Source organism: Copadichromis virginalis, linkage group LG15, assembly GCF_057382275.1.
Source record: "Copadichromis virginalis isolate Kocher_CV1m ecotype Utaka linkage group LG15, C_Virginalis_male_GT1.1, whole genome shotgun sequence".
Lineage (NCBI taxonomy): Eukaryota > Metazoa > Chordata > Actinopteri > Cichliformes > Cichlidae > Copadichromis > Copadichromis virginalis.
This window is the reverse complement of record NC_140632.1, coordinates 17,666,875-17,688,644: the sequence shown is the minus strand read 5'-3', so window position 1 is coordinate 17,688,644 and position 21,770 is coordinate 17,666,875. Positions and strand designations below refer to the sequence as shown.

The 21,770-nt window shown below is 39.9% G+C and overlaps 1 protein-coding gene across 2 annotated transcripts in view; it reads right to left on the bottom strand.

The window, feature by feature from the left end:
• jag2b (jagged canonical Notch ligand 2b) overlaps nt 1-4,420 on the bottom strand; it is a 42,532-nt gene extending 38,112 nt beyond the window's left edge. For both annotated transcript variants that reach the window (XM_085432270.1, XM_085432271.1), the window contains exons 1-2: nt 4,310-4,420; nt 3,354-3,674 (exon numbers count right to left, since the gene is read on the bottom strand). In XM_085432270.1, the coding sequence (XP_085288396.1) occupies nt 3,354-3,674; nt 4,310-4,378 (390 nt within the window). In that variant the 5' untranslated portion in view covers nt 4,379-4,420. The remainder of the gene's footprint in view (nt 1-3,353; nt 3,675-4,309) is intronic.
• Nucleotides 4,421-21,770: the final 17,350 nt, after the last annotated feature.

The following is a 21,770-nucleotide window of genomic DNA, read 5'->3' as shown; positions in this document are numbered from 1 at the left end:
AACATTTATTATCATCAAAAAAGGCAACCTAAGCAGAATTTTTTCTGTTGACATCAACATCTGATAAGGATCAAAATTGAGAGCAGGAATAAAATCATTCATTCTGCTCAAGCCTGATTCAAGATGACAGAAGAGTCCAGGCCTCGCTGGTTTTCATGTGGCTCGAAATGGGCAGTTGACCAGATGACACAGCCAATAGTACACTGCATCTTTGTTTCTTCAGTGAGGAAAGAAACAAGGCCACAGCCAGTGACCCCGAAGACTTGTTGTGACATCTGGCACTGGAATACTGCGACGTTATCAGCCGGGCACTTAACAGAAGTACGACACACCAGAACAGCCCTCTTCACCTCTGCCTCAAGTTGTTGAGATCCTCAGTGGATCATATTTTATGAGATATGAACCATGTAGTTAGTCCATATGAAGTTTGAGTTAGACTCGAAGGAATACTCAACTCAGATGAATTATAACTTGATGGTGAATATATATGGCTAGACATTGACTTTTTTGTCTTTTAGCCTTTTATCAAGTCATTTTGGACACAGCAGACTGCCTCAATTTGAGGAAAGATTTCAGGCATTTTAAGTCATTAATAAATATGGTGCTCCATCCTTTTCAAAGGATCAAAAGGCAATTAACATAGCCTTTGGGCTATTTGCACAAAAGCTGTTGATTATCCCGGAATCCTTTCCATGGTACAGAAAAATCCCTTTGTCGGATCAATTCATATGAAGAACACCTCCAGGTACCCAAGTGGGCAATTAAGGTTCCCAAGGGGCCACATGAGAAAACGGGCCCTTATTGTTAAGCTCACAGTGAGCAGAGACTTCAACAATAAGCTGAACTCACTGCTCACTGTTAATTTTATCTCGTCAGAAGCTTATTGGTGCAGTCCTCCACAACAGGCCCATTTTCTCAGGTTAACATGGGAAAATTAATTGCCCACTCCTGCTCCAGGTGGTAGATGTATTATCATTCAGTTCCACTAGCATGAGGTGCAGACCAGTAATTGGCGCCAGGAACAGAATAAAATGTCTACTAGACACGCCGAGAATCGACTAAAACGGCTCATGATCCAAGGAATACAACATCACCTCTACAACACTGGGCAGGGAGTCTAACATATGGCCATTCGTAGCTTCCAACCAGCTGTCACTGGCTTGCTGATGTTTAAGCAATGTGACAGAAGACAGGTAAAGACCGATGAATTCAAGTGTAGAGCACAACGTTTTGCTCAGATTCAGTGAAAAGTTAAAAAGAAATTTTTTTTTTTTGAAAATGAATATTTTAATTTATGATTATGTTCATTTGCCCAATCACATTACAGCTCCTAATGGCTTTAATTCCTTAACAGTTAATAGGATTTCTCCCAGCCTCTTGAATTAAAGCTAAACATCTCCACTTAAACTGAATATTTATTGCACAAATAATCACTGTGGTGGCATACACTCAAAATTATGCCTTTGTATCCAAATGCTTCTAGACATTATTTCCTCTGAACCTAAAAAGTAAGTAAATGCAGCTGTTATTTCACTATTGGTCAACCACTTGTACTTAAGTTCACTTCGTTTATCATAATAAAACCTGAAGCACTCAATTAGTTAGGAAACTGCTGCTGATTTTGTCATCCATCCTCAACTGCAGTTCAAAAGACAGCACACACATCCTGGTCTAAACAGCAGCCAATAATGTGCAGTACAGTTCCTTTGACACAAAACATCCCCCTAAAGACGTTTTAACGTCTACCCCAACTGTGTCAGACGTCTGCGTTCGCATATTGAGTTTCACTGGCTACTTTATAGTAAAGAACACCTTTAGGTGTTCGAGGCTGTGTGAAAACAGTGCTTGACATTAGAGTGTCCAAAGGAAAGCACTCATTATCATAAAAACCTCAAACAGTAAAATTGCTCCTTTATCAGCTATCAGTTATCTGGAGGGAAATGAGGTTAACTGGCCTGGAAGGACCACAAGCAGCCACCTAGCAAGCACAGCATGAGAGGAGGCTCCTGGGTGCTGAAGAGGGGCGGAGAGTTGTCAAAACCAGCCAGAAGTGCACATCGAGCTACTACCCAAAGGCATCATTCACTCCAACTTGACGCATATTTCAAACTTTGAGCATAATGTAACACATTCATTATTGTATTACAGAATTCATCCAACCAGCACCTACAACCAGGCTGCATCCCCTCAATCTCCTACACCTGTAAAACTTGGCTGTTGAATGTTGCTATGTGTGAAAGTAGGAGTTTTCACTCCCACACACCAACAATCACCCCACAAAACTGCGAGTAGCAAACAATAAGGTTCAACCTTTAAGTTAACGAGCTAAGGCTCAATAAATTGATTTGACTTTAAAATCAGCAATTTGCTGATGCAAAAAGCATTGCCGTAACCATTTCTCCATAAAAGCAGAAGCACTCCCCATCCGCCACCATCTACATATCAAAGCATTTCAGAGTAATCACCCCATCACGGCCTTGACAGGTGCAAGCTGGTGGCCTGGAACAAAGCCAATCCTCATATATCAGGGCAACTTTAAAAGATGACCCAGTTGACACTGCGAAACACTGTAACTGCAATCGGATCCTTGTGAAGCATGTAATCATTTAGCCCCGATGTGTGTCAGTTCTCATAAGGACAGGATGCTGCTAAGCACCCCCTTTAATGAGGTCTAGCTTCTCTGTAATAAGACAGAGGAGGTGGGAGATGCTACAAAATCATTTTGGATCACTGCTTTAAATCTATTCCAACTGCGACTCCTTTACAGGTTCTTGTCTCCAGTCTTAACAGCATAAAGGAGAATCGCTTTAATTTGAGCCGCAACAAGCAATTGTTGATATAGCTGCTCAAAAGTTAAAGGTAATCTGCAATCGTTTTCATAATGGGTCAGAAATTTTACTCACTTTCAAATAGAAAAAAAACAAAAAACAAAGCAAAACCAACTTGGGGGGTTTCAGCTTCTGATGTGTTGCTCAGACCTTTGAGAAATAAGCTCCAGATGAAATAATCAACAAAATAACTGACTGTCAACTAAATTTGGAAGCAACTGTTAGCTGTAGTTTTTTTTATTTTTTTTATTTTTTTAATCTTGTGGATCTTATTTTGAAAATATGAACTTTTCTCCAGGTAGGTGCTGCTGGGGAAAACCTCATTATGCAGAATACCAGAGCGTTTTCTACCCACGAGTTTCTGCAGGTGTGTGCTTGCGCGCGTGTGTGTGTGCCCGCGGGTACATGTAACAAGGAGGGGGAAAAAACCCAAACCCGCCCTACATTTTAAACCGGGTTCAAAATGATGCACTGTCTGAAGAAAGGGTAAAGAAAGGCTTAACTGGAGCAAGAGAAATCACTCACCGGCCAAGCAAACTGGAAGGGGATCACAATCCTGCCAGCATCGTCGACTTTATTCGGGTTATTGTTGGCGCCCTTAAGAGAAAACGTATTTCCACCGACAACTTGCGTAGATTCAGCTCCGAACGTGCAGGAGCCAGTGGTGGCCACCTCCATCTGATATTCCTTCAGGCACACTTTGAAGTAAGTGTCGCACTCGTCTTGAGTGCAGCTCAGGTCCTGGGAGCTCCGGGGACCGTCGCAGCACTCCCCGTCCGCCAACTCGCCGTTTACATTCTCCACGGAGATCAACTGCAGCTCGAAATAGCCGGTTGACTGGGACACCTACAACCAACGTATATACATTTTTTTAATAGAGAGAACTACATATAGGCTCTTGTGGAGAAATTACAGCATAATTTATGCATCTTAATCTGGTGCGTAAAAAATAGTATGGAAGTGGCCAAATCTGAGTCTTACTCTCCATTTAAAACGGTATAGAGGTTTTGGAGATTGGGTGGATGTGCCACAATATTTTTCTGCATCATGAATGGAGCACGTGAACAGCGTACAGTTTGCACGCTGGGATTTTAGACAATCAGGTTACTCTCAGACGGGAGCGAATTAACCGCTGCAGCAGCCAATTGATGCAATCCAACTTACAACTTGTTTGGTTCAGGCCTAATTCTCTCCCCTCAAGAAGATGAAGAAATTCAAATAAAGGAGTCAGCATTAAACCAAAATGGAGAGTAGCCTGTATCAATTCCTTACACTTGTCATGGTAACACGATCACATGCTCCACAACTGACGGCTACGTAATTCAATTATCGATTAATGTGACGCGAATATGCGTCGCCGGAGAGCCAACGCATCGCTCCACGCCCACCAACTTTTTAATTTGAATTTTAAACATTTTTTTTTAAATTAGCAGAATTAAATACGAGTAATAAATAAATTATTTTTAAAAACACCCTCTTACCTCCGTCCATAACGTCAACAGCAGGCACACTATTGGGAAGCAATTCCTAATCCTGGTGAGATTCCACATGCCTCCGACTAATTAGAGTGATATGTGGGGAGGGGGGGACGATCTAAAAAAAAAAAAAAAAAGACAAACAGCCGCGGACCCGGCGACTAGTTCCTCCTCTCCATACATGCAAAGATGGAATATTGACACGCGTGTCGTCTCCAACGTGTACGTCCCGATTTCAGCGAGGCATTACATGCGTGTGTGTGAACAGGCGGCGGATTGCAGGCGCAGTGATGGTCCATGTACAGCAGCGTCCCTCCGTCAAATCTCTCCACACAGCAACTGAGATGTTTCGTTGCCACAGCCTGAGGAGAGGATGTCTGCTGTGATTGGCAGCTCCGCAAACCACTTACAAATTGGCCTGCGGGCAGTCTCTGAGCCAACCGGATTAAGGGGCGGACAATAGTATAATAACCCCCGCTTCAAACCTCCTCCACCTCCGCCTCCTCCCAAAACTTGAATTGTACTGCCTTTCTATTGAGCTTCATTTAGACAAACCGCATTACAGCGTGCAAACAAAGCAGGGGTCGACTTTAATTAAACGCGGCCGCAAAGATATTATAATGAGCATGGCCATTAGCCTATGTCAAATTAGGAATTTATCGGCGCTGCTGTGCTTTTAATTACAGTCTTAATTAGGCCCAGAGACAAATTTGGATGGGTGTTTAAATGAAGTGACGCCCGATGGCAGAAGGCACATTAAAAAAATGATTTGCTCCTAAAGTTAAAAATAAAAAATAAAGCCCTACAAGTGTGCTAAATGTTTGGCGTTAATCTGCGGGGATTACTTGATTCGTTTACAGTACAGTTTCATTTTCTTTTCAAGTGGTTGCTTTTGATTTGATCTAATAATGCTTAAAATTGTTGCCACTAACACCGTTTTTGGAGTGATATGGAGAAATAAAGAGGTGCTAAAGTATTTAATCTAATCATCCACATTTCTGGATTATTAACTGCGATTAAAGGTTAAAAAAAAAGAGGAAGGAAAAAAATACTCCATACAACGCAACACTTTTCAGTCCACGAATTGCAGTTTAGAGCGCCCTCTACTGTCTATGCAATACTCGTCAACTTTAAAAATATGAAATCATGTTCGAATTTTTCCAGTATTTTTTAGGTGTTGCGCGGATCTTAAGTTAAAAACATAAACCTACTGTTGGTGCAGCATTTCCCATCATACATTTTCTCTTGTTTCCTTTGCTTCTCTGTTCTCTGCTGCATCTCATTGCTATTTTATTTGACCACACAAATCCACAATAAAACCTCTCCCTTATTGACTTAATGAGCTTCCTTGTCCTCAGCTCATTCCGCTGCCTTTATACTCCACGAGGAGTGGAGGTGACCCCCTCTCGAAGAACGCAACGACAGCAGCAAGCGCGTTTGGTCATATAAAATGACTCCTCTTCTCTCAGATTGTACACAGAGAAATACATGCTCACAGAAACAGATGTTTGGGATACCTGCATCACCTGACAGCGCACTCAGGTGATCTGGTCCTCCCTGACAGATGGTCAGTCCTTACCAGTGTTTTTCCATGCTTTTTAAGCCCATTATAAGCACAGCAATACTCATTTCTCAAAGCATGTTCAAGCTCTTTTGATATTTCTTTCTTCCTGCATTGAAGAAGTGAATTAAGGTCACTTCTAATAGGCAAGCTGCAACTAGCGGCTGCTCACTCCGAAACCTAAAGCACCTGCTGTGAAAAAGGCTGCTGTGAAAAGGCTCCCACTTTAACCATTCCAGTTATTCACCCACAACTAAGAATGAATTCTCCTTTAATCTAATTTACACTTTTACAACTTCCTCATCTTCGACCCGATTGAGCCAGAGTGTCCACAAATTGTATTTCTTCAGTACTATGAGCCACACCTTAGCATGAGCGTGATTTGTAGGTTAAAGCTCCCGATATCCAGTAGTTTAGCAGCCCTTTATTTGTTATTTTGCTAAATACTATAATCATGTAAGGTTTTAAGTAAGCTGTGCACTCATATTAACAGGACTGGATGTTTTTGACTGCAACATTAACTGCATGGGTCATAGATGGGAGGTATTTAAAGAAAACTAACACTCAGTTTCAAGCCTAACATTGCTCCGTTAAACAAGTACCCAGATAAACTGGCCAAAAACTATGACAACAATTCTACAGGCTCAGGTAGACATTTACCACGCTACCAGGATAAACTGCCACTCAAAATGTACGTGACAGCAGCCTTCAGCCTCCTTTCATGTCACTGTCTCCTCCTCATCAGGCGCCTGCCAACCTGTCAGATAGGCCTTGAAGGAGGCTGCCGATATCCTAAGCCACCGCAGTCGCTTTGACTGGAACATTTCACACGCTGTCACAAGTACATGTCAGTGCCTTAAGTTGGATAAGTAAATAGTCTTGGGTGGCAAAGGAACAATGTGTAAGAGTGTGCATGTTCCATGCTGGGAGATAATGGTTCAGCTTGTGGTCAGCCCAAAAAAACGTGATGCAGGCTCAAAATACAGTATTTAAATTTTTGGTTGCTTAAAAATTCTTGTGCGCTACCCTAAACCTACTGACCCAATGTCTGCACTGTTTAAAAGGAATCATGAGAGTGGTATTTGTGGCTTTGGGATATTTTGCCAATGTTGCAAACACAAATGTTCCCCTCTGGGATCCATAAATTTTCAAACTACAGCCAATAATTTTCTTTTTTACTGAATACTGGAGCTAACGACCTGCCCGGGATGCACCGTGCTCTCATTGTCTGACAGCTGGCATAGGTTCAAGTCAGCCCCATGACCCTAGGTAAGCAGAGGAAGATGGATGGATGAAAGGACTGTTGCTACTGGTCTTATTGGTTTTTGGTGTTGCTAAACTAAGGCAGTGACCAGCATGTTTGCATTGCTATTAGGATGCTGGTGTTAATGTTTAGCAGAGAGCCCTAGAGTAAAGCCTAAGAGATAGATGTGGCTTTAGATTTACCTGTTAAAGTCCTCTATATATGAAGGTTATTCATAACCAATCTCTTGCATTAAAAGCATATATTAAAAATGCTTTTATTCCCATATTCAGCACTTCAATAGCCAGGCCTGTTTTCATGTCACAGTAGAAACGCATCTGTGAAAGCATTTAGACGTTTATGATTCACTAATATGAGTCTCTCCTTTAAATGTGTGACTAATGCAATTTGTTCAGCATATCTTTAAGCTCAAGGATTCTTAATACATTCGTTTTTTTTTTATAAAATTGATCAAAGGGGGGGAAAAAACCCGCATTCTGAATTGAATCCCAACAAGAGAAAATCAATCAATAGATTTAAGATTCATGGAGCCTCGCTTTATCACATCAGTCACGGATAACATCTATAATGTTATAAAAGACTAATATTAGCACCAAACTGATGAATTCTAACACCTACCGAGGACCTGAGGCGGTGTGTGTGCCTACCGTGTCTTCCTGTTTGCATACACCACATGCATGTGTTTGAGGCGCAGGGAGAGGAGTGTGTGTGCAGGAGGAGAAAGGATTATGAGTGGGAGCGCTGTGGGGGGTTTGCCAGCCTCCAGGGGGGAGGTGAAGTGGATTTCTTCTCTCATCCATTTTTCATGGCTTTTCTCCTTTCAGATCTCCAGTCTCTGTACATACGGCTGACGGGTCGATTCTCTTTTATCTTTAAGCATCTTTCGGCAACTCTGTGTGTGTGTGTGTGTGTGTGTGTGTGCGGTGGTGGTGTTTGGCGGGGGTGGTGGAGGTGGCTTGGGTCAAGGTTGAGGCGTGCTGTTTTTCATCAAGCTCTAATGGCTACGAAGATGATGATCATTTGCTGATGTCTTTGGATTTTTAATAGAGGTGGGTAGCTTCATTACCTTGGTCGGAGGAGAGTGAATTCCAAATACTTAGTGAGGTCTGTGATTTCTACAGTGCAGATGGCTGCATCTCAGAGGAATATTACAGAGGCCGGTCCACATGGACCATAAACACTACTATTTAATAGCAGTTTATTTCTCTTGTGGATTTATTCAAACTCATGTCTTTAAAAGGGACTTTGAATGATTAAAGACCTCCGTTTGCGACCTCTAGAGTTCAGCCTTCACTGACCAAACTTGTTTCGTGGCCACAACCTTTCCCCCTTGACCTACTTAACTGGCATCAATAACTGCAATATTCCTATTTAGAGAGGCAGTTTAGGTTCAGAACGTAACGATCACCTTGATGGCTTTGTCCTTTCTGGTTTTCAAGGTCTTTTGTTTTTTTATTGTTGTTTTATCTACTGTAGTTTTGATAGTTTCATTATTATCTGTGAAATAATTACTTCTTTTTGATCGAATCTATGCTTTATACCACTACATGCATGTCAGAAAAGGCTGAAGAATTGTAGCTGCTCCAAAGCAAACTAACCTGACCTGGTAAAAGACATTTCGCCAGCCATATAGTGTATATTTTTGTAGTCAGCATAAGTCAGGTTTCTCGATTTCAGTATCTCTGAAGTGGCCTTTAATGTGGCCACCTTCAGTTGCTGCTTGGCTATGAGTCATTCTGCCTTCAGTTTCATCTGCACTCATGACTTATTTCTCTTCCTATCGCTGTGGTACTACATAATCTTGTTTTCATCAGCCCAAAGACTTTTTTCCAGAACTGTGCTGGCTCTTCTGTCAAAATCTACTCTGGTCTTTTTGTTCTTCAGCGGAAACAGCGGTTTACACCTTGTAGTCAAAGCCTCTGCATTTCCATTCATGAAGGCGTCTCTTTAGACTACCTCCTCAAAGGTGTACTTCATTTAATTAGATGTTGTGAGACTGTTTTTCCTTAACCATGGATTCACTGCCATTCACTTTCAGGTCTAAGTGTTATAATCAGGGTACTAAAAGGTCTTTTAGGCCTTCTAGTGTTGCAGAGTTGGTCAGTGCATTTAGTCTTTTAAAGAAAGTACCAGGTTGTTGATTTTGCCACTCCAAAGGTTTTTGATGGCTACTTTATTTAGCTTTTCATCTTAATGATAACCTTCAGTGAAATTCAACACCTTGGATTAACTTTAGATATTAAGTCTGCTTCATTTGTCATGAAATAAGAGGAACAAGCCTCACCTGGCCATGAATGTACTTGTCAGCCAAATGTCCAATATGAGTCTGAGCATCTGAAAATGGAGGATTGTGTGTAAAAATGGCTGTAAGTTGATGTAAAAGCCCTTGAATTAACAATAACATATCGATTGCTTGTTTTAAAACCGATGGTTGTGCTCCAAGAACCATATGCTCCTTTCTTTCTACATATGCATAGTGCTTTGAACCAAATAGGCTTATTACGTGTCATATGAATGCAGGGGAAGTTTATCATACAGACCATACTGTATCAGTAAGATCAGTGTTATTCATTTTGCCCATCACTGGTTATAGTGTTGTAGCTGATCGGTGTGTGCAGTAGCACAAGCATAATTAATGGTTGAATTCAAGTGAGGGCATTATCTGAATTATCTGCACTTTTAAGAGGTCATTTTAAGAAGGTAGCATTTGTCAGTGGAGATAAAAGAACTCATTCGCTTACAGAAGTAATGTTATCATACCTTCCCACAGCACCTAAATGAAAATAAAGTGTTTTAGGTACAGTTTATCTGCTTATATCAGCTGAAAGAACATCTCACCCGTACTTTAAACTTTCAAGATAGGAACGGGGAAACTACCGTATCCGCTGTGCCAAAGCTAGCTGAGAAATCCAGCTTGTCCAGCACACTTGTGTTCAAAGAACATATTGCCAAATGCTTGTGAGTTCAGCCTTGAAAATAAACTATCTTGACATGTACAACGTTATCAGCACTCAGACTTACATAGTACCAGTATAAGTGATCACGTATAGTATGAGCTGTGTCACGACAACATAAAACTCAATAATGTTCTAAGAATACAAATAAATACGACCATCCTAGTTTGTGACCTAGATTTTCATTATCTATAAGAAAATCAGCAAATTGTAATTAAAAACTAAGCACACAGGTCTGATCAAGTTTAAACTGTACACTGGAATGAGCAAGAATGGTGATTGAAGTGACTCTGAAGGTGCCGTGGTTGATGGTGATCGACTGGGATTCCCCCCGCACATCCATCTCTAGGGTTTACAGAGAATAAGTAACTTTCAGCTGCTCTCAAGGGGTTGTCACAGGGTAGCGTATTTCATTTTGCAGATTTTTGTAGTTAATGATCCTCCTGATGTAATCTCTGAGGGAACTGTCTATCTTCTCAGCCTCTAAGTGGAGTCCTTTTACTTCTCAGACAAATATATAAACCACTACGCTATGGAGTTGTCTAAAAAAGCAAAAATAATCAATGAGTGGCAGTTCAACAGGTGACGTTAGAGGAGACTGACCAGGCTACTTTCAGCTGATAGGAAACTCAAATAACTACTCTTTTCATTCAGAGTATGCAGAAGAGCATCTCTGAACACACAACATGTTAAGCCTTGAAGCAGATCTACTACAGCAGCAAAAGACTAGACTGGATGCCAGCTAAAAACAGGAAACTAAAGCTACAGTTCAAATGGGCTCTCTAAACTTGCATAATGAGAGGTTGGAAAGACATTGCCTGGTCTGATGAGTCTCAGTTTCTGCTGCAACATTTGAATGGTAGGGTCTGAATTTGGCATGAACAGCATGAAAGGATGGATCCATCCCGTCTTATATCAATGGTACACGCTGGTGCTGGTGGTGAAATGGTGTGGGGGATAGTACAGCGTACCCATCCTCTCTTATCTGCTTCCAGCAGCATAACACATCTTTTCACAAAGCTCAGATCATCTCGAATTGGTGTCTTGAACATGACGATGAGTGCGCTGTACTCAAACGGCCTCTGCAGTTACCTAACCCAGTAGAGCCCCTTTGGGATGTGGTGGAACAGGAGATTTACATCGTGGATGTGCAGCTGACAAATAGAAACTGAAGAAAGTTGCAGACCTAAATCCCTGAGGATGTTTCCTTCTCAAGGAGAGGTTCAAGTAAGGTAGGTCGAAAGGAAAAAGTGGGCTGAACCTGGCATTAGCAAGGATGAGCTATTCATTTTAAAAAGGCTAGTAAATCTTTAATGAGTTGGGATTTATATGTCTACTTGAATGATATTTAATATCCCAAAAAGTCTGCCACCCTATCCTGAGGCTAACTTTAAACTATCCACCTTTACATGTTAACAATGTGTAACACCTACTGACCAAAGATATCGTATGGCAAATGGAGGAAATTATGGCTCTTGACGGTTGTTGCTTTTTTTTTCTTGATGTTGCAGAGCTGAGATAAGCATTGCCAGGAGAAAGCGTCTGAAGACACTGCAGTAACCTTTCCTCAACAAGCAGAAGTGAGGACAACGCCAAGCATGTTTGCCAAAGGGAACTCTCCAGAGCCTGACTGACAAGTTAGCAGACAAAATAAGCTCTGCAACCTTGAGGCAGTTTTTTATAGTACACTTAAACCAACCGATATATTAATTTTAGCTCACTTCAACTTCACTTCAGTGAAAATAATTTCTTAATTTGCAACAGACAGTCCGGGACTAGAAAGCTTTGTGCAGCTATTTGAAATATGACATTTTCCATATCGTGACTTAAGAAATCCAAACTTAGTATACATTTTTCATACATGGCTACCAGATTAAATCTTTGTGTAATTTCTGAAGCGTGAATCAGTAAGAGGTCAAAGAAGCTTTGTGCCTCAGTGACCTTAAGTTCCCAGTTTTTGTCCCGTAATTCCCCATGGCTGAGTAAGCCAGCAAGTGTGTGGAAAGGGTGCATTTCCGCTGCGATAAAGGCGCATTTTTAGCCACCGCTGAAACCCAGGCGTACCTCTACCTCTTTCACACCCTTATGTTCTGCTCCAGCGACAGTACCGCATGCATTTCTGTGCTCTCTTACAGAGAGCTCACATTTCCAAGCCCATGCTGGCTTGTTTGACATATTTACTGTTTAAAGAACTGGAAAAGTGACAGACATTTCCAAACTAACTGGAAAAGCATAGTTGGACTACAGTAACACCGGACGAACAGGGAAACGGTCCACACCAGCTAAGATATGAGCACGCACACACTTTTGTGAATGGTTTACAAAGGAAACGCCTGTGTTCATGATGTTAACCAGTTGGTCAAGTTAATCTCATTGCATAATGTATGCCTCGATTTGCTTGGTCATGTTTGGCAACATGAACAAGCAACTTAACCTTGACACACTTCTTAGCTGCTTCCAAGAAACTTAATTTAATCTTTTAGTTATTAAAACATTTGGCAAGTCTAAAACAGATCGAAGATCCTTTTTATTTAGTGTTTTTTCAGCAAGGTAACCACCGTCAACAATGAGTGAGATTTTGAAAAGAAAAAGCTGCAGGGGTTTAGTCCTTAATCCCTCTGAACCTAAATTATTGTCTCTTTTACTTCCCCTGTACTGTGAGATAAGATATGATGCTCAGATTATCTAAATACTGCTGGTTAAAAGGCTAAAGTGAAATATGGTATGTTGTTCAGATTCCTTATTGTCAGTGTTAACATAGCAGATAACATTTTCCTATTTGTCTCCTTCCAGGTATGGAGGTACTAGAAGCAGAGGCTCGCTTTAACCCATCCTAGCTGGGAAATCCCAGAGCCTTGTAAATTTACCTCACTGATAAGGCCAGTACACGTGCACAAGAACTCAACAGACTGCAAAAAAGAGCAGTTAATCATTTATGGCCTGCTTGATATTATCTCTCTAAAGTTGAAAGAGGTTATGGGTATTCACCTGGTCCCTATGGAAGTCTGTTTATCAATTTGGACCATGCAGTTTCTCTTCTGCTGTTCCTCAAAGCACAATGGCATGTTAATCCAGGGTTATGACCTAACTGTTTAGGAGCTAAGGGCAGAAGGGCAGGACATCTTGAAGTGATTTCATTTGTACCCGATATATCATAGACCCCTTGATCCAATCAGAAAATTCACTGATGTTTTCAGGGTAAATATAAAGAGCTTTCAGAATTTTAATAGGATGACAATGAGAACAGAAACAAACTCTTTTACATTTTTTTAAAATTATTTAACAGGAGCAATATGAAACCTCCAGAAAATGTAGAGTACACATAATTCCAAAAAGTTGATTCTGTTCATCTGGATGTAGCGTTTTCAGTGGGGCAAACATTTCGTCGCTTGTCAAAGTGACTTCTCCAGCCAAGACTGTCCTCAGCTGAAGAAGTCTGAACATGTGTACTTATGACAGTCCAAATTTTCCCACTAGGCTCTTAGAAAATGTCGCAGATGAGGCAGTTTAACCAGTGTATCTTATCAGCTGGGAATATGATTGTAATTCTACCCTTTAAGTACAGAATTTAGCCCTTCAGTTTAAAAAAAAAACACAGAATACAAAAATCTACAGGTTAGTTTGCTGTGCACAAAGGCATACTGAAGATTTGTGTTGATTGATATAAGGTTGAAGATCTTATCAGCATACAGATGGAGAGTGTGTCAGAATTCTGGCTTGGTGCATCTCAGTGTATCCTCTACCTGCAGTGGTAGTTATTGGATCTGGACTTTCTTTCAAAGGGCTTGTTTTAGATCCCACCTGTGAATGGACTGTATTCAGAAAAAGAGGAGTGGTAATCCATCTGCTGTGGAAACACACACACACACACACACACACACACACACACACACACACACACACACACACACACACACACACACACACACACACACACACATCCAGATGGTCTCTGGAGAACAGAGACATCCCATGCATCCAGTTACAACATGAAAGCAGCAGGGACACAACATAAGGACTGATGCATCCACCCATCCTCTCCACCCTCGCCTAAGATGGTGTTGAGGATACTATTGCTGATCATGTGCGCAGTGTCTGTAAGAATAGAGGCTTCATTGGGGAGCCACTCAGCTGACTCAAATATCAGATTCAGCTTCTCTAGTGATCTAAGGATGGTGAACACAACTTAAAAATACATAGATAACAGTATCTTAAGGTATATTTTAGTGTCTTTGATTTAACTGTCTTTCAACTCACTCATCAACCGCATGTCCAAAACCAAACAGCATGACAAACAGAGTGTTTTTGCACATTGGGGTTACATTTGTCTGCTGGACTCTAAATGAATGCAAACTCTGTTAAATAGACTGTCACATGCTCCCCGTGTCATCCAAATATACAAACCTATCACCCTATGAAAGCTGGCATAGGCTGGCCCACCCAATTCCTTGGATACAGTAGGTGAAAGAAAATAATAAAAAATAATAAAAACAACCTACTTTCCCTGCCAAGAAGTGAAACATCTATGTCCCTCTACTCGAAGTAGTTTTTAATATATTTTAATACATTACTGAAGGATATGTAAACCACTCTTTTGTAATCTGTAGAAAACTGCCTACCAATCCTGCAAACAGATGAAACATCTCATTTTGTCTGTGTTTAAAAGGTCAAAGAAATTCTTGCCACTAACTCTGTTGTGTGTCTGTGCGTGCTTTCTGCAGGAGTTGCGTTACCAGAGAAGCAAGTTTTGATGCTAAAATGGGAGGGAGTATGACTTGTTGCGATTTTGTCTCCAGGCAACATGCATTGAAGAAAGCCAGAGAAAAGAAAATAATACTCCAAATGAAAGTGATAGAGAGTTGTGATTGGATAACACCTTTGACTGATGAACTTTTGACTGTGATGGAAAGTCATTTTTGTCTTTGTAACAATGCTTCCATAAGAAAGACAATGTTCTTCCTGTTTCCTTACACACCTCTGCTGAGCCACCTCAGATAAAATCACCACGGGTAAAATGAGAAAAAAAAAGAGCCCGTTTTCATTTCTGGGAGAAAAAAAAAGAAATCATGATGAATTTACACTTGCTCAGGCTTATCTTTACAGGCGGATTCTTTGCATAAATGTGTTGTCTCATTTCCTGATTCACATCTAGTTGTGTCTTATCGGGATGCCTTTTTTTTTTTTCAAGAGGGATGATTCATATCACAGGGCCCCATAAAGGCCACTGACAGGTTTATATAAGCAGGCACGGAGAACTGATGTAGATTTTATGGTAACCACAGAAAAAGCAGATCTTTTGCTTTACTATGAAGTGAATGGAACTGTCTGATGCAAACAATACATTTTGGGTAACAGATTATACCCTCAATGACATTCATAAGCAGTTGCATCAACAAAATTTAATGACAACACATTTGAGACTTTGAATGTGACACGGTTGTTGGTGCCAAACGGGCTGATCTAATTTACCAGGATATTCCCACAATTTACCAGGACATTCCCAATTCTAGGTTTTTACAGAGAAAACTACTTGGTGAGTTTTCTGAGTGAAAATCTCTTGTTGATGCCAAAGGTCAGAGGAGAATGGTCAGACTGCTTAAAGTTGATAGGAAGGCAACAGTAACTCAAATATATTATGTCTTGTTACAGCCAAGGTATGCAGACGAAAATCTCTAAATGCACAACACGTCTGACCGTGAAGTTGTTGGGCTGCAGCAGCAGACAACCCCATCGACCAAGAACAGGAAACTGAGGCTAAAGTTCACCAAAAGGTGCCAATAGAAGATTAAAAAAAACAAAACATGAAAGCACGGATTAGAGGTGGGAATCACCATACATCCCACGATACGATATTATCACAATACTTAACGCACGATACGATATTATTGCAATTTTTTAAAAATATTTTGCGATATTCAGATTGTGTACATAAAGGTAAACTTTATCAATATTCATTTTATCTAATATCAAAGTCTCACACTCAGTCTTTCTCTCATTTCAGTCAGTTTTATTGTTGACAAACTGAACGGTTTGTATTACAGTCTAGTCCAACTTAACTGAATGCAACCATCTGGTACAATTATAGCTATTCTGAACTATGCAATTTATGAAAACTATGCAGCCCCTTCAGTAACTGAAGAATTTGAAAGTAAATTAAAACAAAATATAATTTGACATTAAATAAAAAAGTTTTAAACTTAATTAAAAAATCCCTTAAATTAAAATAAGTAAACTGTCATGTTTATTTCTGCCAAAAAAAAGTAAAACACATTTGGACAGCGAAGGAATGTCAGGATTCTTGCTCAGAAAAAGGATCAACATGCTCTGAAGTCAGTCATGTTCCAGTCCACAAAAACTTTTTTTGTAACAAAATATCGATTTCTGCTGTCCCTGTATCGATACATTATTAGCAAACAAAATATCACGATACTACACAGTATTGATTTTTTCCCCCACCCCTAGCATGGATCCACTCTGTCTTGTATCAACGGCTCAGGCTCCTGCTGGTGATGTAACGATGTAGAGGATATTTCCTTGGCACACTTTGGACCCCTTAATACAAAATGAGCATCATCTAAACACCACAGCCTACCTGATTATTGCTGCTAACCATGTCCATCTGTTTATGACCACTGAGTACTATTCTCATAAAGCTCAAATCATTTCAACATGGAAATGAGTTCACTGTAGTCAAATAGCCTAAACAGTCACCAAATCTCAATCCAATACAGCATTCTTGGGATGCAAAATCTCTGAGGAATGTTTCCAGCAGCTTCTTAAATCTATAACGTGAAAGAATTTGGGCGGTTCTGAAGGCAAAAGAGGGTACTGGCAAAGTGTACCTAATGAAATGTCAAGCACAGTCATCAGTAGCATTATACACCTTTCCTCTGAAAACCTTATTTTTTCAACCACTTAGCTGTTCTTTGTCTATTGAGATACAAATAAACATCAGTAAAAGAAATGACATAAAATATGCACAGATCCTTATTCTACGCAAAGAAAGAAAAGTAAGTAAATACTCAGAGCATAAACAGACACTTTGGGCATCAAACCCATTTTTATTTGAATTTAATGCAGTTTAATCGAACACAGTGCACATGCAAAGTATCATATTTAAATATCCTGTATGTTTGTACCAAGTGTCATGTTTTGAAAGTTAAATATTTTAACATTTAGGTAATAAATTAACAAAATCGAAACATTACTAAAAACACTGCCCACAATGAGTATACACATTTTAATAAAGCATAAAATACATGATAAATTCATAAATATGCAATGTTCATACCTGTACCTTTTTCTGAAAATATTTTCTTAAAAACACAAATTCAGTTTAAGACACCAAAAAGGGAAGAAAAAAAATCACAACTGGACAAATTTCTTTATGTCTTTACCATAAGAAAAAGAGTACTTTGCTCACTTAAAGGTAGTATGTGTAGGATTTTCACTGCCTAATAGAATAACATGTGCTACAACATACAGTCACTGAGCTCCTTCACTGCCTCTGTTGCTTCCGAATATTCAGCTACCAGTCTGCTAATTAAGAAGCAAAAGTGACTTAGTCTTGGACTTAATACAAAATCATCAACAGTACTACACCTTCTTCAATAACTCAATACTACACATAGCACCTTTAAATGTATTTTCTGCTGTTCAGATCATCAAAAAATACAGTAAGAGACTGTCAAACAGTGCACGAACCCTTAACAAAAGAAAACAAAAAAACAATCACAGTTGAAGAAGCAATTACAGCATAGCCATGGGGGCAGGGTACAGCTATAAAAGTACTGATGAATGAAGTGTTTTGTGACAGGGAACCACTGGGTTCCCACGTTACTGATCTGTTTTTGAGAATTTCAACACCTTAGGGTCAAGCAAACGGACACAAAACACCTTTGTTGTGTGCCTGAGTGATGGAGGTAGAAATGCTGGGCAAATGGTTGAAAATCCAGCATAGGCAAGAATGAAATACTCAGTCATTTGCTTACCATAAATATGAGTTTTCCTGTATATTAAATACAAGTAGCATATGGCTTACCTGTAGCACAGTCTGCAAGCTCACTCTAAACTGTCAAAAATGTGTTTAGATTTGTCGCAGAGGGGCAGGTTAGGCTTGTTGCACTGGTAGACCTAAAGGGACAGTTAACGGACGAAACGTGCTTATTTGCTTTTTTGACACTGTGGCGCCGACACAATGAAGTTGAGCTGCAGCCAGCAGTTATCAGCAAGCCAAAGCTAACTGAGTGTCTACACAGAGAGCACAATGCAACCAGTACATCTAGTAGATGTACTGGTTGCATTGTGCAGGTACACGGTTTGAAGGTGCTGGAGCCAAAGACATAATGACTGTAGTTACAAACTGAGCAAAAACGACTTGAATAACGTAAATGCATAATGTTCTCTCAGATGTGACAAGTAAAAAAAAAAAGATGGCTGAAATGTTTTTTTGTGAAAACAGCAAAACTCAACTCAAGTCTGGACACGATATCCTGTTCGTTACACAGAAGTGTGAAGAAAACATTTCACAGTTTAGAAGAGAATCTGTTCTCATATTCTGACGTCTCGTGTTCACTGCTCCGTAGTATAGTGATTACTATATTTTGCATTAAATGCAAAAAAAGATCTGTGTGTGTGTGTGTGTGTGGTGGTCCCAGGCCTGGACTATTGGGAGCATTGTGTCAGGGTTTTCCTCTGTTTCTAGTCCTTATCCCTGTAACTGCCCAGACAGGTCATCAGTCTGCAATTAATTTCCGCCAAAAAAAGGGCTAATAACCACATTCCTCCAAAACTGTGAAACTTTTCCTATAAGTCTCCAAGAATAATGTTAGTCACCAGTGTTGAATTAGTAAAAAAAGACCTCAGAGATTGCCTTTACACTCAAAAGATGTGTGTTTAACACAGAAACACACAGCTGTTTCTAACTAAATAAGATTACACAAAAGCTGATTAAAAAAAAAAATCAATGGGGAAAAAAAATCCTAAGTACAAAATTAACAGCAGGCCTGATAACACAGAATACGTAATACGTTTTGACTCCACAGGCTAAACAAAACTAAAATAACTCAAATACAGGCTGAAGCTGGCCGAACCAGCTGAACCTGAAGTGCTACCACTCTGTTTGTGCTTCTTTTGGCAACCGAATTCTCTGCACCAATCAATCACATTAGCAGACATCTGACACGATCCTTCCCACTTTGCAGCTGCTATTCACCCGCATGGACGGTACTTTTATTTTCAGTCAGTGAGTCATAATGCTGCTGCAAATCCTCAGCAATGTTCACCAAATACTCTTAACAACTAGAAGGGAAAGTGTTAGGAAATAATCACCTGATAATACTTGCCTGAAACAAACAAACAAACAAACAAATCTATTTCAGCCTAAAGAGAAGTCACTGTGCAGCTCTTCACTTTTGACAGGCACGTTAAAAGTTACAGACTGGCCTTAAAGTTAAAATGGCTTTTGCGTTGAGCCAAATCAGAAGCAAACACTGGTAAAACACATTTCTAAAAATATTTTTTTCTTCCAGCCTTGAATCCTCATGGCTAACACATTTCATGAGTTATTTCTAGACACAAGTGTGATACTTCTATTATACTCCACCATACTAGATGAGAACAAGACAATGGAAAACTGTGAGCACCATTGGAAATCCAAACAACAAGTGCTGAGATCCACTTTGACCTTAAAAAAACAAAACAAAGGGCTGTACGATTGTCATATGAGAGAAATGGGACTGCAGAAGTGTTGAGTAACTTCTGAAAGCTAACAGCAATTTATGATGTTACAACATATAATACACTGTCTGGCCAAAACAAGTCACATCTGAATGTAACTAAGGAAACACATAAAAGCCTATTACTGCAGTAATGAATATGTTTTTGCTAACAGATTATCCAACACTAACCAATGCAGTTCTCAAGCAACCATGTTTGAAGATATTCTGCGGTTGTGGAAAAGCCATTAGTCCATTTCAGAACGGTCAAATTATTGGCCTACATGGTGAAACTACTAAAACAGATCAACAGCAGAAATCAAGGATATGTTTAACAGTGAAGGTAAATATTTCTAAGTGCACACTGAGAGCTCAATGGAAGCTACGTTGCTTTAAGAAAACGTGGCTTAAATGAGGTTTATATTTGCTAGGGAGCATGAAGATCAGACTCTGGAGCAATGGAAAAAGGTCATCAGATTGATGGGAATATTTGGGGAAGAACAGGCAGGTGAAATGCCTACCACACAACATCCTGTGGGATCAGCGTTATGACCTGAAGTTGCTTCAGTTGGTCAGGTTTAGGTTCGAGAACATTACGTGCCCCAAGAAAAAGGTCAGCTGACAACCTGAAGCTACTGAAGTCAATTAACTTCCATTTTATTTATATATTGCGAAATCACAACATTGGTGGCCTCGAGTTGCTTGAGGTAAGGTAAGGTAAAGAGCCTAAAATAATACAGAGGGCAAGCACTTGGCCACTTGGAAGGAAAAACTCATTTTATTTAACAGGAAGAAACCTCGAGCATGGGTGAGGCGCTGAATTACTAGGTTTTTCCCAATAATGGGAATGGGAAGTTCGAGGGGTACGGCAGACTGGAGAGCACTTTATCCACACTGAGAATCTTTGCTGAAGAAGGTTTTATACAGCAGTCTGACTCTCCCATCATCAATGATGAAACCTTTGGAAAATCCTAATAGAACTCTGGATGGAAATAAATGCTGGGGTATTCCCTAACCTTACAGAAACAAGCCCACGGCAAGTGCACGTTGTCATCAATGCAAAATACTGAAATTTGTCTTGGTCAGGCAGCATACAGCAGTCTTGTTAGGGGTACAATGTGTAACACTAATAAGTAATCTCATGGTTTTCCAAAGGTGCTTTCCACATTTTTCCAAAGTGTCCCGATATCACGCTCACAAAAGTAAATGCATTTGAGAGAGAAAATATGAACCTATTGAGCAAATGTTTCAAGCAGTCTGAGCAAACTCTACAATCGCACATCGAGGAACGATCCATGGTTGACGAAGGACAAAGAAGCTCAACAAATTATATTTATGGCTTTAGGATTATGCATATTTTTCTAAGCTATTTGGGTGGAAGTTACTCCCCAAATGTTTGCGTCAGTGTGTGGAATAAAATACAACCTTTGATTTTTTTAATCTGCGCGGGTGACGGAATTTCAGGTGGCTCCATGACACACTTATAGGGATATGCCCAAAAGTTATGCTCTTCTCTCTGCTTGATTTCTTAGTATGTAGAGGAGAAGAGCCTCACAAACATAGACATAAACCAAGTGAATAAGAAGCATAAGGTTTAAAGAAAAATTAATGTTGAACTTTTGATTGTCAGCTGTTCTTGGTGCTTGAAAAGCATTTAAAAAAATGCTAGACTGATTGTTCATATTAACCTAGAGTATTTATTCATATGCGCACCTGGCTGCTAAAGCTGAAAGTGCTCTTCTTTCAGAGAGGTGCTGATTTTGGACAATGTTGTCTGTAATGCTAGTAGTAATATTATTTTCTCCCCCCAAACTACAGAGATAAGTACAGAAATGTGGCTGTATATAATATAGGATTTACTGTTATATTACACTGCATTACTTTAAGCTTGTTGTCACTATCTGTACTCAGTCATTGCATTTCTGAAGTTAAAAAAAACATTTCTGCAGGTGCACCATAAGGATTTCAGCTC